Below are 25,801 nucleotides of genomic sequence, written 5' to 3' on the forward strand. Positions count from 1 at the left end.
AAGCGGAGGTGTTCCGCAAAGCGGTAACCCAGTCTGCGTTTGGTCTCCCCAATGTAGAGGAGATCGCATCGTGAGCAGCGAATACAGTATACTAAATTGAAAGCACAAATAAATCACTGCTTCACCTGAAAGGAGTGTTTGGGGCCTAGGATAGTGAGGAGAGAGGAGGTAAAGGGGCAGGTATTACACCTCCTGTGATTGCATGGGAAGGTGCCACGGGAAGGGGACGAGTTGTTGGGGTTAATGGAGGAGTGGACCATGGTGTCGCGGAGGAAACGATCCCTTTGGAATGCTGACAGGGGAGGGGAGGGCATCACGCTGGACGTGGTGGAAATGACGGAGGATGATCCTTTGGATATGGAGACTGGTGAGGTGGAAAGTGAGGACAAGGGGAACCCTGTCGTGGTTCTGGGAGGGAGGGGAAGGGGTGAGTGCAGAGGTGTGGGAAATGCACTAGAAACAGTTGAGGGCCCGGTCAACCACAGTCGGGGGGAATCCTCGGTTGAGGAAAAAGGAAGACACATCAGAAGTGCTGTTGTGGAAGGTTGCATCATCAGAGCGGATGTGTCAGAGATGTAGAAACTGAGAGAATGGAATGGAGTCCTTACAGGAGGCAGAGTGTGAAGAAGTGTAGTCAATGTAGCTGTGGGAGTCGGTGGGCTTCTAATGAATATTAGTAGACAGCCTATCCCCAGAGATGGAGACAGAGAAGTCAAGGAAGGGAAGGGAAGTGTCAGAGATGGACCATGTAAAGGTGAGAGAAGGGTGAAAATTGGAGTTGATAAAGTTTTCCAGTTCAGGGCAGGAGCAGGAAATGGCATTGATACGGTCATCAGTGTACCAGAAAAAAAGGAATTGGGGGAGGGGGCTTGAATGTTCGACATATCCCACAAAAAGACGGGCATAACTAGGACCCATGTGGGTACCAATAGCAATTACTTGAAGGAAGCGAGTGGAGTTGAAGGAGAAGTTGTTCAATGTGAGAACAAGTTCAGTCAAGCGGAGGAGGGTGGTGGTGGGTGGGGACTCTTCCCACCTACATCCGTGACTCTTCTGACGCCCTACGTCATTTTGACAATTTCCAGTTTCCTGGCCCTAACCGCCTCCTTTTCACTATGGACTACACCTCCATCCCCCACCAACAAGCTTTGAGGGCTCTCCACTTCTTCCTTGAACAGAGGCCCAGCAGTTTTTGTTTTTATTTCCGATTTCCAGCATCTGCAGTATTTTGCTTTTAGATTAACCAGCAAGCTTGCTACACACTGCAGGAAAGATTATTGCTTGTGCTTCAAGCTCTCTCTGCCAATTCATTCTCTCAACTTCAACAGCAATATGGACATTTTGAGGTAAACACAGCTGGTATTTAATCATTAAACATAAATACCTAAAAAGCATGTATAAATATACAAGTATCACACACCACAGTTTTCATTAGGAATTTCTCCCAATTCCATCTGATCAGTCTCTGAAGAAAGAATGAAATATTTACGAACATATGAACTAGGAGCAGGAGTAGGCCACTCGACCCCTCAAGCCTGCTCCGCCGTTCATTAGGTTCATGGCTGAACTGATTACTCCACATTTCCACCTACCCCCGATAACCTTCCACCCCCTTGCTTATCAAGAATCTATCTACATGTCTGTAGCACCTTTCACAACCTCAGGACATCCCAAAGCACTTTACAGCTAATTAAGTGTAGTCATTGTCGGAATGTAGGAAACATGGCAGCCAATTTGCACACATTAAGATTCCACAAACAGCAATGACCAGACAACAGAAACAGAAAATGCTGGAAATACTCAGCAGGTCTGGCAGCATCTTGGAGAGAGAAACAGAGTTAATGTTTCAGGTCAATGATCTTTCTTCAGAACAGATTAACCAGTTCTGAATAGTAATAATCATCTAGATTATGACAAGTTTAAATAAATTAGGCAAGGAAAAACTGTTCCCATTAACTGATGGTACACAGATTGAAGGTTTTGGGCAAGGGATACAATGGGAATGTGAGAAAGATTTTTTTTTTTTTTTAAAACACAGCAAGTGGTAATGACCTGGAACTCACTGCCCATGAGTGTAGTGGAAGCGGATACAATCAATGGTTTCAAAAGGAATTTGGATGGGTACATAAAGGAAATAAACTTGCAGGGCTAGGGGGATTGAGCGGGCGAGTGGGACTGACTGGATTGCTCAGCAAAGAGGCAGCATAATGGGCTGACTGGCCTCCTTCTATGCCATAAATGACTATGATTCTACGACTTCAATAAAATGCTCCCTCCGTCCTGAATTCCAGGGTTTTCGCCTCCACTACTCTATCCGGGTGCCCTTTACTCTTGGACCCCCAGTAATGAACTAAGATTGGCCGAGTAACCTTCCTCATCTACATTTATCACATGACTTCCTTACTTTCTTTTGCTGAGAAGCAAGAAAAAGAAAGCGAACGGCTGAGTCCGAAGGTGCATGTAGAGTTCCAAGTATGTCAAGGGTCGTAGATGAAGGGGAAGTGGGCTACAAATGGCCTCTACAACTTAATGCGAATATCACTGTTCAACAAAACACACTGCATTTTTAGGCAGGAAATTCTTGATGAGGCAGGGAGCAGACAAGGGCTGTTTTTACAATTGTCATGCAAGCATACTCATCGTTGACGATACACTGGGTGAAACTTCCAGAGGAGTCCACATCTTGCCAATATCAGAAACAGGGGTGGAGGTGTGCACATGGATTCAGCACCAATTCCTTACCTCCACAATAGCAATGATTCTGTTCCATAAATGGGTTGGAAGTTTATCAACACTCCAATTGTTTGAAATGTGAACAGATTTCAAAATACAACAGCTGAAAGCAATAGTTGCTTTCAGTCTGAATTTTGCAATATGAAAAGGGAGAGCAGTCCTTTAATTATTCATAAAAACATGCATATTACTGTTAGTCTGAATGCAAAACATCAACTCCTGTTTTTAAAATTAGCAGTCTGGGTGGCACAGTGGGTTAAGTAGCTTCACCTTTCACCTCTTGGGTTCAACCCATACTCACAGGATGAAAGCCCAATCTGTCCACCAGCTGCAAAGATCCTAGGTGAAATGCATTTTATGCTGTGGTCCAGTGAGCTTAACAGTACCTCACGCTAGTTGATTTGTGAGAAATAATCGCTCATAAGATATCAGAAGGCTGACCTGTGTAACCTTATCCTAATGCGAGTCGTCCCTTTAAAAGATGACAAAAGTAATAAAATAACAGGTAAAGGGCTTGGAAAATGTAACCTATGACAGTACAGGGCATTGGATGTGGCTCAGTGGGTAGCATGCTTACCACTGTGTCAGAAGGTTGTTAGCTGAAGTTCCAGAGACTTGCACGCATAATCCACCCAGGTTGACACTTGAATGCAGTAGCACTGTCAGAGGTGACACTTTTGGATGAGACATTAATCTGAGTCCCTGTCTGCCCTCTCAGGTGGATATAAAAGTTCCAATGGCACTATTTCAAAGAAAAGCAAGGGAGTTCTCTTTGATGACCTGGCCAATATTTAACCCTCAACCACTACCACTAAAATAAACAAGAGATTTCTGGTCATTTATCTCATTGGTCCTCGTGGGATCTTGCCGCGGCTGCCGCATTTCCTACATTTCAAGAGTGACTACACGTCAAAAGTGCTCCATCAGCTGTAAAGCATTTTGGGACACCCCAAGGTTGAGAAAAGCACCATATAAATGCAAGCACTTACTTTATTTCTTGCACTGTTTCAGAAATTTTTTAAAAAAAAGTTTTCTGCCAACAGCCAGGAGGACATGACCAACACTGTGATGTGAGCCGGAAACGGGGTAAATGATGTGTCATCTTGAGGTAGCACATTGGCACAAAACTTGTCACCAGGAAACAGTAGCATGCATAAAAATAGCCAAGAGGAAGAAAAAAAATGCTTCTAATCAGAGATAGCCACTTGTCTTTTGGGTTCCTTTAAACAGTGTTAACATGTGAGCTACTGATAAAAAGCATCAGCTGCACTTGGGAGTTCAGAAGTAATGATGTGGGTTTCCGCACCTTCTGTATCCTGGGATGCAGCCGAGAGGGACAGGGTGGCAACTGATTCAGGGCACTGGTTATCTCCTGTGTTTCGATGAAGGCAAGTGCGTTGCAAATGGCCATCACAGACTGCACCACCCTCTCGGCTTTCTGTGAATGATCGATCTGCAAGTAACAGAAATACATCTCATAAACAAGAGAAACAAATACGCACCCAAGTACCAATGACATAGGTAGAAAGAGGGATGAGGTCCTGCAACAAGAATTTAGGGAGCTAGGTAGCAGATTAAAAATCAGGACCTCAAAAGGTTGCAATCTCTGGATTACTCCCTGTGCCACGTGCTAGCGAGTATAGGAATAGGAAGATAGAGCAGATGGTTGAGGAGATGGTGCAGGAGGGAGGGCTTCAGGTTCCTGGATCACTGGGTCTGTTTCTGGCAAAGGTAGGACCTGTACAAGTTGGATGGGTTGCACCTGAACCGGAACTGGACCAACATCCTTGTTAGGAGGTTTGCTAGTGCTGTTAGGGGGGTTTAAACTAATTTGGCAGGGGGATAGGATACAAAGTGGAGGTACAGTAGGGGGTGAGGCACAGCCAAATATAGAAGAGTAACTGAGTCAGTCTGGAAGGCAGAGCAAATATAGACCTGCTAAGGTACAAGTGAAAAATGCAAGGCTGGATGGCATATACTTTAATGCAAGCAGTCTTACTAATAAGGCAGATGAATTGAGTGCATTGATTAACACATAGGATTATGATATTATTGTTATCACAGAGACATGGCTGAAGGAGGGGCAGGACTGGCAACTCAATATTCCAGGGTATAGAATCTTCAGGCGTGATAGGGGAGGGGATAAAAGAGGAGGTGGTATTGCACTGTTGATCAAGGAGTCAATTACTGCAGTAAGGAGGGATGATATCTTAGAAGGTTCCTCAAATGAGGCCATATGGGTAGAACTTAAGAACAAAAGGGGGGCAATCACTTGGCTGGACGTGAACTACAAGCCTCCAAACAAACAGTCAGGGAGATAGAGGAACAGATGTGTAGGCAAATCTCAGAGAGGTGTAAAAATAATAGGGTAATAATAGTAGGGGATTTTAACATACCTAATATCATAGAAACATAGAAAATAGGAGCAGGAGTAGGCCATTCGGCCCTTCGAGCCTGCTCCGTCATTCATTATGATCATGGCTGATCATCCAACTCAGTAGCCTGTTCCCGCTTTCGCCCCATACCCTTTGATCCCTGTAGACCCAAGAGTTATAGCTAACTTCTCCTTCTGGGATAGTCTTAGTGCAAAAGGCTTAAAGGGGGAGGAATTCTTAAAATGAATACAGGAGAGCTTTTTGAGCCAGTACGTAGAAAGTCCTACAAGAAAGTCCTAATCCTAGGGAATGAAGCTGGACAAGTGGTAGAAGTATCAGTGGGGGAGCATTTCAGGGATAGTGGTCAAAACTCTGAAAGATATAAGGTAGTTATGGAAAAGGACAAAGATGGGCCAGAAATAAAGGTACTGAATTGGGGGAAGTTCGATTTCAAAATGATAAAACAGGATCTGGCCAAAGTGGACTGGGAGCAGTTACTTGTAGGAAAGTCTACATCAGGCCAGTGGGAATCATTCAAAGAGGAAATAGTGAGGGTTCAGAGCCAACATGTACCCATTAAGGTGAAGGGTAGGACCATCAAGTCCAGGGAACCATGGATGTCAAGGAATATAGAGTATTGGATCAGGTAAAAAAAAAAGGAGGCTTATGGCAGATTCGGAGCACTGAAAACAGTGGAGGCATTAGTGGAGAATAGAAAGTGTAGTGGGGTACTTAAAAAAGTAATTAGGAGAGCGAAGAGGGGACATGAAAAAACATTGGCAGGCAAGATAAAGGAAAATCCTAAGGCATTTTATAAGTATATTAAGGGCAAGAGAATAACCAGGGAAAGAGTAGGGCCCACTAGGCACCAAAGTGGCAATGTGTGTGTGGAGCCGGAGGACAGAGGTGAGGTTTTTAAATGATTACTTTTCATCTGTTTTCACTGAGGAGAACCACGATGTAGGTGTAGAGATCAGGGAGGGGGATTGCGATATACTTGAACATATTAACATCGAAAGGGAGGAAGTATTAGATGTTTTAGCAGGCCTTAAAGTGGATAAATCCCCAGGCCCAGATGAGATGTACCCCAGGCTGTTATGTGAGGCAAAGGAGGTGATAGCAGGGGCTCTGACACAAATCTTCAGATCCTCTCTGCCACGGGAGATGTGCCAGAGGACTGGAGGACAGCGAATGCAGTACCATTATTCAAGAAGAGTAGCAGGGATAAACCAGGTAATTAGAGGCCGCTGAGTCTAACATCAGTGGTTGGAAAACTATTAGAAAAAGTTCTGAGGGACAGGATTAATCTCCATTTGGAGAGGCAGGGAATTATCAGGGATCGTCAGCACGGCTTTGTCAGGGGGAGATCGGGTCTAACAAACTTGATTGAATTTTTCGAGGAGGTGACTAGATGTGTAGATGAGAGTAAAGTAGTTGATGTGGTATACATGGACTTCAGTAAGGCTTTTGATAAGGTGCCACAGGGGAGATTGGTTAAGAAGGTAAAAGCCCATAGGATCCAGGGCAATTTGACAAATTGGATCCAAAATTGGCTTGGTGGCGGGAAACAGGGGGTAATCGTCGAGGGTAGTTTTTTTTTTATAAAGTGGAAGCCTGTGACCATGGTGTACCACAGGGATCGGTGCTGGGACCCTTGCTGTTTGTAGCGTACAATAATGATTTAGACGTAAATGTAGAGGGTATGATAAGTAAGTTCGCAGATGACACGAAAATTGGTGATGTCGTAAATAATGAGGAGGAAAGCCTTAGATTACAGGATGATACAGATGGGCTGGTAAGATGGGCAGAACTGTGGCAAATGGAATTTAATGCTGAGAAGTGTGAGGTGATGCATTTTGGGTGGACTAACAAGGCAAGGGAATACATAATGGAATGCAGGACCCTAGGAAGTACAGAAGGACCTTGGTGTACTTGTCCATAGATCACTGAAGGCAGCAGCACAGGTAGATAAGGTGGTTAGGAAGGCATGTGGGATACTTGCCTTTATTAGCCGAGGTATAGAATATAAGAGCAGGGAGGTTATGATGGAGCTGTATAAAACGCTAGTGAGGCCACAGCTAGAGTACGGTGTACAGTTCTGGGCACCACACTATAGGAAGGATTTGTGCCTTGTAGATTGTGGACAGGCTTTGGGGAGTCAGGAGGTGATGGAATACTCTCCATTTGCCTGGATGGGTGCAGCTCCAACAACACTCAAGAAGCTCGACACCATCCAGGACAAAGCAGCCCGCTTGATTGGCACCCCATCTACAAACATTCACTCCCTTCACCACTGACGCACAGTGGCAGTAGCTCAAGATTCCAAGCCTCTGACCTGCTCTTGCAGCCACGGTATTTATATGGCTACTCCAGTTTAGTTTTCGGTCAATGGTAGCCCTTAGGATGTTGATAGTGGGGGATTCAACAATGGAAATGCCGTTGAATGTCAAGGGGAGATGGTTAGATTCTCTTTTGTTGGAGATGGTCATTGCCTGGCACTTGTGTGGCGCGAATGTTACTTGCCACGTATCAGCCCAAGCCTGGATATTGTCCAGGTCTTGCTGCACGGACTGCTTCAGTATCTGAGGAGTTGCGAATGGTGCTGAACATTGTGCAATCATCAGCGAATATCCCCACTTCTGACCTTATGATTGAAGGAAGGTCATTGATGAAGCAGCTGAAGATGGTTGGGCCTAGGACACTACCCTGAGGTACTCCTGCAGTGATATCCTGGAGCTCAGATGATTGACCTCCAACAACCACAACCATCTTCCTTTGCGCTAGGTATGACTCCAGCCAGCGGAGGGTTTTCCCCCTGATTCCCATTGACCTCAATTTTGCCAGGGCGCCTTGATGCCATACTCGGTCAAATGCTGCCTTGATGTCAAGGGCAGTCACTCTCACCTCACCTCTTGAGTTCAGCTCTTTTGTCCATGTTTGAACCAAGGCTGTAATGAGGTCAGGAGCTGAATGGCCCTGGCGGAACCCAAACTGAGCATCACTGAGCAGGTTGTTGCTAAGTAAGTGCCGCTTGATGGCACTGTTGATGACACCTTCCATCACTTTGCTGATGACTGAGAGTAGGCTAATGGGGCGGTAGTTGGCCGGGTTGGATTTGTCCTGCTTTTTGTGTACAAGACATACCTGGGCAATTTACAACATTGCAGGGTAGATGCCAATGTTATAGCTGTACTGGAACAGCTTGGCTAGGGGCGCGGCAAGTTCTGGAGCACAGGCCTTCAGTACTATTGCCGGAATATTGTCAGGGCCCATTGCTTTTGCAGTATCCAGTGCCTTCAGTCGTTTCTTGATATCACGTGGAGTGAATGGAATTGGCTGAAGTTTGGCATCTGTGATGCTGGGGACTTCAGCAGGAGGCTGAGGATCATCAACTCGGCACTTCTGGCTGAAGATTGTTGCAAATGCTTCTGCCTTATCTTTCGCACTGATGTGCTGGGCTCCCCCATCATTGAGGATGGGGATATTTGTGGAGCCACCTCCTCCAGTTAATTGTTTAATTGTCCACCACCATTCACGGCTGGATGTGGCAGGACTGCAGAGCTTAGATCTGATCCGTTGGTTATGGGATCGCTTAGCTCTGTCTATCGCATGCTGCTTATGCAGTTTGGCATGCAAATAGTCCTGGGTTGTAGCTTCACCAGGTTGACACCTCATTTTGAGGTATGCCTGGTGCTGCTCCTGGCATGCCCTCCTGCACTCTTCATTGAACCAGGTTTGGTCTCCTGGCTTGATGGTAATGGTAGAATGGGGGATATGCCGGGCCATGAGGTTACAGATTGTGGTTGAGTACAATTCTGCTGCTGCTGATGGCCCACAGCGCATCATGGATGCCCAGTTTTGCATTGCTAGAAGGCGTGACTTCGTCTCCACAAGGACTGTGCGGTGGTCACTCCTACCAATACTGTCATGGACAGATGCATCCGCGGCAGGCAGATTGGTGAGGACGAGTTCGAGTATGTTCTTCCCTTGTGTTGGTTCCCCTACCACCTGCCGCAGTCTTGCAGCCATGTCCTTTAGGACTCGGCCAGCTCGGTCAGTAGTAGTGCCACCGAGCCACTCATGGTGATGGACATTGAAGTCCCCCACCCAGAGTACATTTTGTGCCCTTGCCACCCTTAGTGCTTCCTCCAAGTGGTGTTCAACATGGAGGAGTACTGAGTCATCAGCTGAGGGAGGGCGGTAGGTGGTAATCAGTAGGAGGTTATCGTGCCCATATTTGACCTGATGCCATGAGACTTCATGAGGTCCGGAGTTGATGTTGAGGACTCCCAGGGCAACTCCCTCCCTACTGTATACCACTGTGCCACCACCCTCTGCTTGGTCTGTCCTGCCGGTGGGACAGGACGTACCCAGGGATGGTGATGGCAGTGTCTGGGACATTGTCTGTTAGGTATGATTCCGTGAGTATGACTATGTCAGGCTGTTGCTTGACTAGTCTGTGGGACAGCTCTCCCAACTTTGGCACAAGCCCCCAGATGTTAGTAAGGAGGAATTTGCAGGGTCGACAGGGCTGGGTTTGCCGTTGTCGTTTCTGGTGCCTAGGTCGATGCCGGGTGGTCCGTCTGGTTTCATTCCTTTTTATAGACTTTGCAGCGGTTAGGTACAACTGAGTGGCTTGCTAGGCCATTTCAGAGGGCATGTAAGAGTTAACCACATTGCTGTGGGTCTGGAGTCACATGTAGGCCAGATCAGGTAAGGACAGCAGATTTCCTTCCCTAAAGGACATTAGTGAACCAGATGGGTTTTTACAACAATCGACAATGGTTTCATGGCCATTAGACTAGTTTTTAATTCCAGATTTTTATTAAGTTCAAATTCCACCTTCTGCTGTGGTGGGATTCGAACCCATGTCCCCAGAGGAATACCCTGGGTCTCTGGTCCAGTGATAATACCAATACGCCACCGCCTACCACCTACTGCACCATCTTCACATGAGATGTTAAACAGGAGTCTTTGGGCTTTGACAGTCATCAGCCATGGCTCAGTTGGTAGCATTCTCAGCTCTGAGTCTGATGATTGGGGGTTCAAGTCCCACTCCGGAGACTTCAGCAGAAAAATTTAGGCTGACACTTCTGGTGCAGTACTGAAGGAGTGCTACACTGTTAGAGGTGCCAACTTTCGGATGAGACATTAAACCAAGGCCCTGTCTGCTCTCTTGGTGGATTCTTTTTATCCCCTCATGGGGGAGTCCCAAACTGCAGGGGGTGGGGGGGGGGGGGGTGTGCGGGGAACAGTTGTAAAATAAGGGATCTTCCATTTAAGACAGAAATCAGGAGGAATTTCTTCTCTCAGAGGGTTGTTAATCTTTGGAATTCTCTTCCTCAGAGAGTATCGGAGGTTGGGTCACTGAATATATTCAAGGTTGAGTTAAAAGGATTTTTGATCTACGAGCGAGTCAAGCGTTATGGGGGCAGGAAAGTGGAGTTAAGGCCACAATCAGAATAGCCATGATCTTATTGAATGACGGAGCAGGCTCGAGGGACCAAATGGCCTACTCTATCTTATGATCTTTCTCAATCATGGAATCAAACTTGGAAGTACTGTGAACTGTGAGGCAGATTGTGATAAACTTTAAGACAGACAGACAGGCTGATGGATTGGGTGGACAAATGGCAGATAGAATTTAATGCAGAAAAGTCTGAAGTGATTCATTTTGGTACGAAGAACGAAGCGTGGCAATATAAATTAAAGAGTACAATTCTAAAGTGGTTGCAGGACAGGTTGAGAAAGTGGTTAATAAAGCATATGGGATCCTGAGCTTTATAAATAGGGGCATAGAGTACAAAAACAAGGAAGTTATGATAAACTTGCATAGTTCTGGGCACCACACTTTCAGATGTACGTTAAGGCATTCGAGGGAGTGCAGGAAAGATCCACGAGAATGGTTCCAGGGATAAGGAACTTCAGTTATGTGAATAAGTTGGAGAAGCTGGGGCTGTTCTCCCTGGAAAAAAGTATTAAAAGGAGATTTGATGGAGGTGTTCAAAATCATGGAGTCTGGATACAGCAGATAGGGAGAAACTGTTTCCATTGGCCAAAGGATCCAGAACCAGAGGACACCAATTTAAGATGATTGGCAAATGAAGCAACAGCGACATGAGGAAAAACCTTTTTACGCAGCAAGTGATTAGGAACTGGTATGCACTGCCTGAGAGTGTGGTGAAGGCAGATTCAATTGAGGTCTTCAAAAAAGAACCAGATAATTATCTGAAAATAAAAAAATTGCAGGGCTATGGGGAAAAGGTGGGGGAGCGGGACTTGATGAATTGCTGTTTCAGAGAGCTGGCACAGATACAATGGGCCGAATAGCCTCCTTCTGTGCTGTAACCAATCTATGATTGTATAATTTTGCAGTCATGGCAAAAACTGCAGTCATGCAGTTTACACAAGCAAACCAAGTTCCTTATGAAACCAGGACCACGGGATCAAATCTCTGCCCGGTTACGTCAGTAACATCAGCGCAATTCAGGTAGGATCAGCCAAACCAATGTAAAAGATCGGGGGATTTTAAACATAAGTAAGTTACACCCAAAATCACTTATGATCATGTTTTCCACAATCTTTTATGCTGGTTTACAGTTCAATTCACCTGAATCAGGCCCCACACACAAAATTGATCACGTCCCAACTCCCCCAAAGGTGAAATTGTTAGATTCCACCAATTGCACTGGTTTGGGAAGGCTCTTCCAATTGTGCTCATTTTCCGAAGGTGCACAATTACTAACAGGCATGTTTTAAAAGACTTTGCATATCAAAAAATATTTAATTTACTGTTAAGCTGACTGGTGTACATCAATAAAACTATTGAATAGTTCAGTATAGTTTTTTAAAAATCATCTTCAGTGATTATAAATTAGGTTAATCACAGGTGGAGGAGTAGACATGTATTAAAAACTTATTTATGGTGATAAACCCGTTTTCAGCTGTATTAATAAAGCTCCACCAGGTTAGCACTCTTAAATGCATAGAGGAATGCTTTTAAATGCAAAGAAAAAAATAATTATGTTCTCTTTTACTGCCCAATTACACTGGTTCATTGAAGATTTTACATTTGTGATTATGGAAATTAATTTTCTTGGAAACTTGAACTGTAACCTAAGCAGCAAAATTTAGGCAATTTCCTGATTGCACCCAAAGTGGAAAATCTACCCCCACATCACGACTGACCACCGCGCATGGGTTAGTGTGTTCAGCGGTCACTGCTGGGAGTGATGGAAGCATAGGTTTTGAGCGAGGGTAAGGTAAGGCCTGATTATTGCTATTTTCTGCTCCTGACAGTACTCACTGTCGAAGCCAATAACAAAGAATGACTGCTCGGGTGAGGTACCAAAGGACTACAGAAACTTTGAGAACCCAGAAGGACTCAGCTCCCTCAGAGGAAAGAAAAATGAAGGAAAATTTCAGGGGAACACAAAGAACAAAGAAATCCCTCCTAGCAGGGATTAGAGCCAACAGTTTTACTGGCTTAACCAAGACATTCAAGATTGTTATGCGATTAATGCAATATAAACACAGATCTACCCAGAGCATCAAACAAAAAGGTTCTCAAAGCATTGTCTTGTTGCCATGCAACCTACCTCAGCCAGCAGAAAGTTATCCACCTCATTTTGATAGGTGTCAAAGAGGAGGGTCAGAGCTTGCCTGCATGAAATTAAAAACAGCTAATGAACCAGCAGTAAAATAATTCCTTGTTACTAAACCGAGGCAGACAGAACAGCTGTTATCTGTTGCACCCATTACACAAGCCCTCACATGCACACACTGTAGGCAGAGATGATATATTCTGGTAATTATTGGTCTCTTTTACAAATATCTGATTGTAAGGAGAGACACTCCATGAGTTAGACATGCACAAATTCTAGGAACTATGCAGACATATACATAGTTACAGGTGAAACATCAGGCATCATTAATGATGGAAGTAACAGAGTGCAAAACACACACAGACTGACCGCTGCAGACTTGCACTCCTCTCTCACCTGGTTATGGTCTGTTTTAAGGGCCTCTCTTGCAGGTGTATGAAATGGTTAAGAGTTGAATGACTCTTGTCATCATTGATCTGTGAAAACAGAGTGTCAATTGTGACTAACATGAGTCAGTCTATCCGTTCCTGTCCTTTGGGAGGAGGAGATTAAGCAGGAAGGGAAGCTGCACCAAGGAAAGTGGGGTCTACAAATGGACAAGGTACAACTCACAAAAATGAGGCAGTGTGATAAACAGTGAGAGTAATAAACCCCTTTATTACCCTGGTGATAAACCTCATCTGCAGACTGAGTGTAGTGTTGAATTCCCACCTCCCCCACCATATCGTAAGCCAGTCACCAGCTCTGTGCCAGTCACACCCCAGACAAATACTGTATCATAGCCAGAAAATCTAAGTTTAACGTGCTTCCTTGCCTTCTACATGAAGTGGTACTTGGAGTCTTCTCCACTCAGCTTAAATTGCACCAGACACACCAATCGCTTTGCTTCACAACCATGCCAGCCTGGTACCAGATAAAGAATTTTCCCACTGCGTACTCCTAGTATTGAGCCTTGCAGGCTTGAAGTGCATATTCCAACATTACATGCAGCAGCTTTGTGAAGTGTGCTGCATCCATGATCTGTAAGGTTGCCAAAGCTCCAGGAATTGAAAATTAATCTCAGACACTGCTGCGAGCAGCCCAGAAGAAAAAAACATTGCAGCACAAAAAGTTTCTTCCATTATCTCAGTGCATTTTAATCTATTAGTTATAAGAATCTTCGAGATGAAGAAGAAGGGCTGCTTGACTGGGTGGGTAGCTGAAGGCAAGAGTCATAGAGTCATTTTGAAGTCATCGATTGTCTCCGCCTCCACCACCCTTGTGGGCAGTGAGTTCCAGATCATTACCACCCACTGCGCAAAAACAGTTCCTCCTCACATGCCCCTGCATGCATCTCTTGCCCAAAACTTTCAAACCCTCATCCTTATACCATTAGTTAATGGGAACAGTTTCTCCTTGTTTAACATATCTAAGCCTGTCATAATCTTGCACATTTCTATCAAATCTCCCCTCAATCTCCTTTGTTCTAAGGAGAACAAACCCCGTTTTCTCCAACCTAACCTTGCAACTAAAATCCCCCATCCCTGGAACCATTCGGGTAAACCTCTTCTGCATCCTCCCAAGGATCCCCGCATCCCTCCAGACCCTGATGCAATACTCCAGTTGCGGCCCAACCAGAGCTCCACAGAGGTCATGCAATGAAACCTCCAAGGGATATGACCAACCAGAATCAGTATCCCGAACAGAGGTCCACGTTTAGTAAGCTTGCCAGCACGGAATACAGGGTAGCAGGTACAACCCTTGCACATTAGTGTCCATCTTGAATAATGGATATGAAGTACATTGTTGTACATCCATAACATCATCTTAAATTTGCTATAGCACGCATTCCTTTTTTGGGCATCGTCATTCTGGACAGGTACCTCAATAGGATTTCTTGTTATTCAGTTAGCTGTCATACAGACAGTCCTGCCACATTTCTACCACTAGACAGAGACTGAAAAACTCCAGTCTCCCAAGTTTCAGGTACTTCATCCATCATTTTGGTGTTTCTTCAGGTCAGTCACAGATTTACGTACTTTTTAAAACTTTTTCTTCAAAAAAACATTTTACATTTTTTACATTTTGTTTAAGGGTCTTTCCACCTGCCCTCCTCCAAAAGTTAAAATCTAAAATTCTATCTCCTCCTCCTGTTGGTCACCTCTTCATCTGCTGCTGGGGCCTCTAGGCACAGTCCTTACAAACTTATTTTCTTAGTTATAAAATGTACAAGCCATTTTTGAAGACAGCAAGTGTCTCGGTTTATATCTGTGTTTTTTCCCTCTCCCAGGAGGTGATATGGCTGCTGAAGGGAAAGAATAATCTATTCCTGATCCTCCAGCCCACTCCAGAGACTTGAGCACAAAAATCAAGGTTGACGCTTCCAGTGCAGTACTGAGGGAGCGCTGTACTGTTGGAGGTGACGTCTTTTAGATGAGACATTAAATCGAGGCCCTGTCTGCCCTCTTAGGTGGACAGAAAAGATTCCATGGCACTATTTTGAAGAACAGCACAGGAGTTATGACCGTTGTCCTGGCCAATATTGTACCTCAACTAACATCACGTAAAAACAGATTATCCGATCATTATCACTTTTCTGTCTGTGGGAGTTTGCTGTGTGCAGATTGGCTGCCGCATTTCCTACATCACAACAGTGTGTACACTTAGAAGGTACCTAATTGGCTGCAAAGTGCTTTGAGACATCAGGTGGTGGTGAAAGAGTCGTAGAGTCATACCAGCACACAAGGAGGCCGTTCGGCGCATCGAGTCTATGCCGGCTCTCTGCAGAGCAATCCACTCGGTCCCATTCCTTCACTCTATCCTTTAGCCCCACAAGTTTATTTCCCTTAAGTGCTCATCCAATTTCCTTTTGAAATCATTCAGCAACTCCACTTCCACCACTCTCGCAGGTTCCAGGTCATTACCACTCGCTGCATAAAAAAGTTCTTCCTCACATCCTCACTGCATCTCTTGCCCAAAACCTTAAATCTCTGTCCCCTAGTCAGCTAATGGGAACAGCTATTCTTTGTGTACCTTATCTAAATCTGTCATAATCTTATACACCTCTATCAAATCTCCCCTCAACCTCCCTTGCTCCATGGAGAACAATCCCAGTTTCTTCAACCTAACCTTGTAGTTAAAAGAAGACCATAGGAATCAGGAGCAGGAGTAGGCCAGTCAGCCCTTCAAGCCTGCTCCGCCATTCAATGAGATCATGGCTGATCTTCTACTTCAACACCATTTTCCTGCACTATCCCCATATCCCGTGATATTTTTAATATGTAGAAATCTATCGACCTCAGTCTTGAACATACTCAATGACTGAGCCTCCACAGCCCTCTGGGGCAGAGAACTGCCAAGATTCACCACCCTCTGAGTGAAGAAATTCCTCTTCATCTCAGTCCTAATAGACCTGCTCCTTATTCTGAGACTGTGTCCCCTGGTTCTAGACTCTCCATCCAGGGAAACATCCTCCCTGCATCTACCCTGTTGAGCCCTGTAAGAATTTTGTATGTTTGAATGAGATCACCTCTCATTCTTCGAGACTCCAGAGAATAAAGGCCCAGTCTATTTAATCTTTCCTCATAGGACAATCCCCCCATCCCAGGAATTAGTTTGGTGAACCTTTGTTGCACTCCCTCTATGGCAAGTATATTTTTCATGACCTAATGGAGACCAAAACGGCACACAAGACTCCAGGTGCAGCACAAGACTCCAGGTGCAGTCTCACGAAGGCTCTATATAAATGCAGTCAGACATCTTTACTCTTATACTCGAATCCTTTTGCAATAAAGGCCATCATACCAGTTGCCATCTTAATTGCTTGCTGTACCTGCATGTTAGCTTTTAGTGACTCATGAACAAGGACACCCAAGTCCCTTTGAAGTTCAACACTTCCTAGCCTCTCACCATTTAAAAAATACTCCGTTTTTCCCACCAAAGTAGATAACCTCACACTTCTCTACATTGTACTCCATCTGCCAAATTTTTGCCCACTCGCTTAGCCTTTCCAAATCCCCTTGAAGCGTCTTTGCATCCTCCCCATAACTCACACTTCCAAATAGTTTTGTATCATCTGCAAAATTAGAAATATTACATTTAATCCCCACATCCAAATCATTGATATAGATTGTGAATAACTGGGGCCCAAACACTGATCCTTGCTGTACCCCACACGTCACAGCTTGCCAACCTGAAAATGACCCATTTATTCCTACTCTCTGTTTTCAGTCTGTTAACCAGTTCTCAATCCATGCCAGTATATTCCCCCCAATCCCTCATCCCTGGAACCATTCTGGTAAATCGCCTTTGCACCCTGTCAAGGACCCTCACATTCTTCCCATATTGCAGTGACCAGAACTGGATGCAGTACTCTAGTTGTGGCCTAACTAGAGTTTTATACAGGTTCAGCATAACTTCCCAGCTTTTGTACTCAATGCCTGTATGAAGCCCAAGATCCCATTTGCTTTGCTATCTACTCTCTCACTATGTCCTGCCAACTTCAAAGATCTGTGCACATAACCCCCAGGGTCCTCTGTCCCTGTACACTCTTTAGCACTGTGCCATTTAGTTTATAATTGCCTCTCCTTATCCCTTCTGCAAAAATGCATCACCTCACACTTATCTGTATTAAATTCCATATGCCTCTTATCTGCCCATTCTGCTAGCCTATCTATGTCCTGTTGCAGTTGTTTGGCATCATCCTCACTGTCTGCCACACCTCCAAGTTTGGTGGCATCAGCAGATTTTGAAATGTTATCCCGTATTCCAATATCCAGGTCATTTATATACATCATAAAAGGAGTGGTCCGAGCACTGAACCTTGGGGAACACTGCTGTCCACCATCTTCCAGTCTGAAAAACAACCATTTACCACGACTCACTGTTTTCTGTCCTTAAGCCTATTTTTTATCCAAGCTGACACTGACCCTCCTATTCCATGAGCCTCAATTTTGGTATCCAGCCATAAGTGGTACTTTGTCAAACACTTTCTTAAAATCCATACAGACAATATTCATTGCCTTCCTTTCATCAAACTTCTCTGTTACTTTATTGAAAAATTCAATTGTTCAAGTACGATCTGCCTTTTACAAATCCGTGCTGGTTCTCCTTAATTAATTCAAACCTCTCCAAGTGCCTGTTGTCTTTTTCTCTGATTGTTTCTAAAACCTTACCCACCAGACATTAAACTGACTGGCCGGTCGTTACTAGGAATGGCCTTACACCCTTTCTTGAATAAGGGTGTCACATTTTCCACTCTCCAATCCTCTGGTACCTTGCCCCATATCTAGGGAAGATTGTAAAGTTATGGCAAGCCCTTCTGCTATCTCCACACTCACTTCCTTCAGCAACCTCGGATGCAAGCAATCTGGACCAAGAAACTTACCCAGCATAGCCAGCCTTTCCAGTACATCCTGCCCATCAATTTTCACATCATCCATTACCGCTATATAAATGCAAGTCTTTCTTTCTTTCATGTTAAAATGCACAGAAACCTTTAATTGGCAAACTGGCCACTTTCTCTTTCCAGCCAATGATCAGGTCGCCAGGCAATTCCCACCCTACCACCAGCCCTGGATGCCACTCCTGGGAAATTAGAGATGGGGCTTCCAAGGTGCCCTCCTCTGCAGTATGGCCTCTACCCATTTCTTTTTCCCATGTATAGTCAGCCATTTCTCTGATTTATAAATACATCAGCATTTAGTCACTATTTTTAAAATATCCAGTCATGAATATGTAATACCTGAATCATCTTTTACAACTAATTTTACATTCAATTCATTTGTGTCATCAGCTCCAATAATTACAATTTTAAAAATTTTTAATAAATTCATTATTTGTAACCTTCCATAATGTTCCCCACTGACAGTAAGTAAGCATTTTCAAAGATTGCGAGGCAACAGAGCATCACATGTGAACAGCACAATAAGGATAAGATTTGATGAGCCCAATGCAGTAGAAAGGCCTAACATCACTACATGTATCCTCTGACATAGGAACAGGAGGAGGCCATTCAGCCCCTCAAGCCTGTTCTGCCATTCAATGAGATCAGGGGTGATCTGTATCTGAACTCCATCTACCCACGTTGGTTTGTAACCCAACATACCCTTAGCTGACAAAAACCTGTCCATCTCAGTTTGGAAAGTTTCAATTAACTCCCAGCCTAAACAGCTTTTTTTTTGGGGGGGGGGGGGGGGGGGGGCAAAGAGTGTTCCAGATTTCCACTAGGCTTTGTGTGAAGAAGTGCCTTCTGATGTCACCCTTAAGTGGCCCAGCTCTAATTTTAAAGCTATATTCTTGTTCTGGATTCCCTCACTAGAGGAACTACTTTCTTGCTATCAACCTTGGACAATTACACAGAAGGCCAATCAATTCGTAAAAATACACAGCTTCTGGTAGCCAGCTTCCAATTCCCACAAATGGGTACACAATGTCCCAATTAACCATAATTTTTCCAACTGGGAAGAACAAACTGATAGCATTTCACCTTTCACAAAAGGTAAACTTGAGTGCTTTTATTATTTCTTTTAAGACAATCCAAATATTTAACTTAGGGTCATTTCCAATAACTTGGATAAACAGTCTTTCATACTACTGAATTCCCCAACTCGTAACTTGATTTTAAGATGAAGTTATTGACGGAATCAGAATTTGGAATTTTAACACACTTACCGTGCGTATAAGGTCCTTGCGAACTGCCTTGAGTTCCACCAGGCAAAGCTTAATGTCCACATCAAACTTATGGCAAAACTGAATATATTTGTGACTCCCGATTGTCTGTTTACTGGAAAAGAATGGATTTAATTACAATCCTAAGTAAAGTGATTCACTTTCCCCATGGAAATTTCTGAAGCTGTTTTGGAAAAGGGTCAAGTGCAACTAATGTGATGAGTAAATATTTCAACCAACCATTCACAATTATTGACCTTCATCCAATTAAATGAAAAGTAATTTCAGGTAAATTTCCAATCAGTGTAAAATAAGTAATGCCTCAGCAACTGATATCAGTCTTATTTAGCAGCAAGTTTCAGGAGAAAGCATATGGTCCTTCACAGAATTATACAGCAGAGAAGGAGACCATTCAGCCCATCGTGTCTCTCCCTGCTCTCTGTTAAGAGCTACCAATTAGTCTCATTCCCCTGCTCTTTCCCCATGGCCCTGTGAATGTTTTCTTTTAACATATATACCCAATTCCCTTTTGAAAGCTACTACTACTGAATCTACTTCCTCCACCTTTTCAGGTAATGCATCCTATATCAACAACAGCTTGCATTTATATAGTACTTTTAATGTAGTAAATCATCCCAAGGCACTTCACAGGAAAATTAACAAAATGTGGCACCAAGCCACATAAGGGGATATTAGGGCAGATGACCAAAAGCTTGGTCAAAGAGGTAGATTTTAAGGAGCATCTTGAAGGTGGCAAGAGATGTAAAGAGGTGGAGAGGTTTCGGGAGGGAATTCCAGAGATGAAGACCCAGGCAGCTGAAGACATAGTCACCAATGGTGAAGAGATTAAAATTAGGATGATCAACAGGCCAGAATTGAAGGTGCGCAGACATCTGAGGGTTGTAATGCTGGAGGAAATTGCAGAGATAGGGAGGGGGTGAGGCCATGGAGAGATCATAATAACTTTATGCAGTGAATGAAAACAGATCTTGCTTGGACACTTTGTACTTCACATGGTAAAGCAGCCCTCCTTATATCATATGGCTTTGATGTGTTTACAGCAGTTTCCCCCATATAATGCTATCCAATATCCAGTGCCTTAACTGGCCTAGAAGTTATTTCACCCAGTGGCAGCTGTACTTGGGGTAGCCCAATTTTATAAAGGCTTCCTGAAACAGGTGTTAGGCCCTTTGCTGCAAATGTGAAGAGTATGTCACCTGTATTAAGCTCGAGCCCTTGCTACCTCTTATAAAATGGGCATGGTCTGGCGCTATGAGTCATATGTTTGTTAAAAGCTGTACTGGAAGATGCAGAAGTATTGTAAGCAGGTGTGTTCCTCCGATTAGCAGACATTCTAACGGCTTTAGGCCTGTGTGCCAGCTGCGCCTGGGCGAGGCAGGTCTGAGAAACCCTGGAACACAAGGTCAATGGACTAAGCCAATACAGCAGCTAATCTCAGAACAATAGCTTACTGCCTGGATACTGATGGATTGAGATATTGTGACACAGTACCTACATTACTGGAAATAGAAAGCAAAAATTAAATACTCAGCGCCACCCATCAGTCAAAACATTTTTTTTTTTTTAAAGTGACACCGTCTTCATGTAACCATTTATCCAAATCTTTTTTTAAAAAAGGGGTGAAAAAAGCCAGAATTTTATTTCAACCACATTTATTTGTAATAAACACAAAGCATTTAGAAAGGCATGAGCTGGTCAAGAACAATCAGCGTGGATTTTTCAGGGTACATCATGCTCAATTAACTGAAGTTTGCAAGGAAATTAAAGAGTGCATTAAGTAAATGTGGTTGATGTTGTAACTATGGATTTTCAGATGGTGGTTTGATAAGATGCCACATAAAAGACTTGCTGCAAAAATGAAAGCATATGGCATGAAAGGGGAATACAGTTGCATTGAGAGAGGGATGAGAAGGGGAGAAAGGGTACCTTTTGGGATTGGCACATGTGGGTAGTGGAGTTCTCCAGGGATCCGTTTTGGGACCTCCTTTATTTTCCAGTTATACTGATTTGGACAAATGCAGAAACAGAATGACATTCAAGTTTGTTGATACCAAATTAGTGAGCATGGCAAATTGTGAAGAAGGATGCAGGAGCGGATAGGCAGGTTGACAGCGTATGCAGATAGGCGGCAGGTGCAGTTCATGCATGAAATACAAAGTAATACATTTTGGGGGAAAATAACAAAAAGAAGCATGGCCTAAGTGAGTTGGCTTCTTAACAGGGTGGAGGAACAATGAGATCCAAGGTGCAGATATGTAGATCTTTAAAAGGTGGAAGCCCTGGTAGAAAAGGATATAAAAAAAGTCAAACAATATTCTGGCTTTTCTGTACAAGGGCACTGAATACAAAAGCAGAGAAACAATGTTGTGTTTGTGCCAGTCATTGGCTAGCCCTCAATGAGAGGTGATCTCATTCAAACATACAAAATTCTTACAGGGCTTGACAGGATACAGTAAGGATGTTTCCCCTGGCTGGGGAGTCTAGAACCGGGAGACACAGCCTCAGAATAAGGGCCAGGCCATTTAGGACTGATAGGAGGAGGAATTTTTTCACTCAGAGGATAGTGAATCTTTGGAATTCTCTGCCCCAGAGGGCTGTGGAGGCTCAGTCATTGAGTATGTTCAAGACTGAGATCGATAGATTTCTACATATGAAAAACATCAAGGGGTATGGGGATAGTGCAGGAAAATGGTGTTGAGAGAGAGAGAGAGAGAGAGATACAGCATTGAAACAGGCCCTTCGGCCCACTGAGTCTGTGCCAACCAACAACCACCCATTTATACTAATCCTACATTAATCCCATATTCCCTACCACATCCCCACCTTCCCTCAATTCTCCTACCACCTATCTACACTAGGGGCAATTTACAATAACCAATTTACCTAGCAACCTGCAAGTCTTTGGCTTTGGGAGGAAACCGGAGCACCCAGTGGAAACCCACACGGTCACAGGGTGAACTTGCAAACTCCACACATGCTGGACCAAGAACCGAACCCGGGTCGTGGGAGCCGTGAGGCTGCGGTGCTAACCACTGCGCCACAATGCCGTGATCTCACAGAATGGTGGAGCGGGCTCGAAGGGCTGAATGGCATACTCCTGCTCCTATTTCTTGTGTTCTTGAGCAAAACTGGAGTACTGCCTGCCATTCTAGACTGTTAGAGCCATGGACAGGTACCGTGACTATTCTCTACGAAAATACAATGATTGAGGGGTTCTACATTTTAAAAAAGGCTTGAAAAGTTAGGAGCTTTTTCAGTTGAACAGAGAATATTCCAGTGGGATCTGGTAGGAGTTTTCCAAGAGCATGAAAAGTTTTCACAGAATAAAGTGGGCCACTGGTTGGTGCATCAGTAACAAGCAGAAAAAACTCAAAATTATTAATTTTTTTTTGCACAGAGGATTATTGGAACATGGAAAGCTTTACCACAAATGACGACAGAGGTGCAGTTAAAGAGAAATGGGACAAGTTTTTAAAAAGGAAGAATGGTACCAGGGAAGGGCAGAAAAATGTGATATGATTAGATAGCTCCAGTTGATCAGCTAGCATCAGCATTGGGCAACAGGCCAAATACCCTCACTTCTTTGCTGTAATTTGTATCATTCTATGCTGCTGGGCCCAAATAAAACAATGGAGTGCCAGAGAAACAGAACCTTTCTTGAACTGTACTCTTGCATTGAGTGTCAATCAAAGTGAGGAGAGCAACTGATCAGTACACTGGAGTCAGAGGAGGAGGCAAACACAACATCGATATTGGACCAGGCTTATGAACATACACACTGTCTTTCTGGAGTGTCTAAGCTTTAGGAGCAGTGAGCTTTATTCATGAACTGCAAATGACTAAATCTCTATGGAGTCAGGGAGGAATTACACTGGATCCAGGTGCTGATCTATTTTACAATTCTTGGAGTGGTCAGACCACATTATTTTCATCACAAACATTGCTCAGGGCACAATTAGGGTATTCTGGCATGTTAGTGATGCAACACTAAGTTTTTTTTTTATTTCCAAAATATACTTTATTCATAAAAATCTGTAAAAATTACATTGCCAAACAGTTTCCAAACAGCACCAAAAAATACAAACATTGCAAGGGAGATCAGTTTCCTTCAATACTGTCATGAGTTTCTTCCCAACCCTTCCGTTTCTCAATTGTCATGTCAATTACAGTTTTACATTTACAGCAATTCAGAATATTAACGATACAGTTCGAGGGGTTTCCCATGGATCCAGCCCCTCAGTCTAGCTTGGTGGGGGAACCTTACACTGTGGTCTTTCCCCATTGAGCCTTTGCTGCGGCTGCCCCAAGCTTTAGTGCGTCCCTCAGCACGTAGTCCTGGACCTTGGAATGTGCCAGTCTGCAACATTCGGTGGTGGACAACTCTTTGCGCTGGAAGACCAGCAAGTTTCGGGCAGACCAAAGGGCGTCTTTCACCGAATTGATAGTCCTCCAGCAGCAGTTGATGTTTGTCTCGGTGTGCGTCCCTGGGAACAGCCCGTAGAGCACAGACTCCTGTGTTACAGAGCTGCTTGGGATGAACCTTGACAAAACCCACTGCATCTCTTTCCACACCTGCTTTGCAAAGGCACATTCCAGGAGGAGGTGGGCGACCGTCTCTTCCCCACCACAGCCAACGCGGGGGCACTGTGCGGAGGGGGCGAGACTTCAGGTGTGCATGAAGGATCTGACGGGGAGGGCCCTTCTCACCACCAGCCAAGCTACGTCTTGGTGCTTGTTTGAAAGTTCTGGTGATGAGGCATTCCGCCAAATGACTTTGACGGTCTGCTCGGGGAACCATCCGACAGGATCCACCGTTTCCTTTTCCCGTAGGGCCTTGAGGACCTTCCGTGCAGACCACTGCCTGATGGACCGGTGGTCAAAGGTGTTTTTCCGCAGAAGCTGCTCCACGAAGGATAGGTGGTACGGCACGTCCCAACTGCACGGAGCGTTCCGCGGCAATGTGACCAGGCCCATCCTTCGCAACACCGGGGACAGATAGAACCTCAGCACGTAGTGACACTTGGAGTTTGCGTACTGGGGATCTACACATAGCTTGATGCAGCCGCACACGAAGGTGGTCATCAGGATGAGGGCCACGTTGGGTACATTTTTCCCGCCCATGTCCAGAGATTTGAACATCGTGTCCCTCTGGACCCGGTCCATTTTAGATCCCCAGATGAAGCGGAAAATGGCTCGGGTGACTGCCACGGCGCAGGAGTGGGGTATGGGCCAGACCTGCGCCACGTAGAGCAACAACGTGAGCGCCTCGCACCTGATGACCAGGTTCTTACCCACAATGGAGAGAGATCGCTGCCCCCACATGCCCAACTTTTGTCGTACCTTGGCTACTCGCTCCTCCCATGTTTTGGTGCACGCCCCGGCACTTCCGAACCATATCCCCAGCACCTTCAGGTAATCTGACCTGACGGTGAAGGGGACAAAGGATCGGTCAGCCCAGTTCCCAAAGAACATGGCCTCGCTCTTGCCGTGGTTAACTTTGGCTCCCGAGGCCAGTTCGAGCTGGTCGCAGATGCTCATCAGTCTGCGCACGGACAGCGGATCCGAGCAGAAGACGGCGACGTCATCCATGTACAGGGAGGTTTTGACCTGAGTGCCTCCGCTGCCTGGGATTGTCACCCCTCTTATGCTCGCATCCTTCCTAATAGACTCAGCAAAGGGTTCAATACAGCAAACAAACAAGACCGGGGAAAGAGGACAGCCCTGTCTGACTCCAGATTTGATCGGGAAACTTTCAGATTCCCACCCGTTGATTGAGACTGCGCTACTGATGTTTGTGTAGAGCAGTTGGATCCAATTGCAGATTCCCTCCCCAAACCCCATTTTGGAAAGCACGTCCATCATGTAGGTGTGCGATATCCTGTCAAAAGCCTTCTCCTGGTCCAGGCTGATGAGGCAGGTGTCCACCCTCCTGTCCCGTACGTAGGCGATCGTATCCCTGAGTAGCGCGAGGCTATCAGAGATCTTCCTGCCGGGTACAGTACAGGTCTGATCGGGGTGAATCACCAGCTCCAGAGCAGACTTGACTCGACTGGCTATGACTTTGGACAGAATCTTGTAATCAACATTAAGCAGTGAGATGGGCCGCCAATTTCTGATTTCTACCCTCTCCCCCTTCTGCTTGTAAATGAGGGTGATGATGCCTTTTCTCATGGATTCTGACATGCTACCGGCCAGGAGCATACTCTCGTATACTTCCAGCAGGTCCGGGCCGACCCAGTCCCACAGGGCCGAGTACAACTCGACCGGTAAGCCGTCGCTCCCGGGAGTTTTACTCGCCTCGAAAGACTCGACGGCCTTTGTCAACACTAAGTACTTGCAGCAACCCAGCCACTCAACAGCCACCGGCTGAAATGGGAGCCGATGGCACAGACGCCTTCAGTTTCCAGCTCCTCCACAATG

At 44.9% G+C, this 25,801-nt stretch overlaps 1 protein-coding gene across 4 annotated transcripts in view; it reads right to left on the reverse strand.

Moving 5' to 3' along the window:
* Positions 1–25,801, reverse strand: part of pik3c2b (phosphatidylinositol-4-phosphate 3-kinase, catalytic subunit type 2 beta) — a 179,086-nt gene that overhangs the window by 88,970 nt on the left and 64,315 nt on the right. For all 4 annotated transcript variants that reach the window (XM_068057433.1, XM_068057435.1, XM_068057432.1 and 1 more), the window contains 4 exons: positions 19,364–19,475; positions 13,109–13,188; positions 12,707–12,770; positions 4,040–4,186 (listed from right to left, as the gene is read on the reverse strand). In XM_068057433.1, coding sequence (XP_067913534.1) covers positions 4,040–4,186; positions 12,707–12,770; positions 13,109–13,188; positions 19,364–19,475 — 403 coding nt within the window. The remainder of the gene's footprint in view (positions 1–4,039; positions 4,187–12,706; positions 12,771–13,108; positions 13,189–19,363; positions 19,476–25,801) is intronic.

This window comes from Heterodontus francisci, chromosome 25, assembly GCF_036365525.1.
Source record: "Heterodontus francisci isolate sHetFra1 chromosome 25, sHetFra1.hap1, whole genome shotgun sequence".
NCBI lineage: Eukaryota > Metazoa > Chordata > Chondrichthyes > Heterodontiformes > Heterodontidae > Heterodontus > Heterodontus francisci.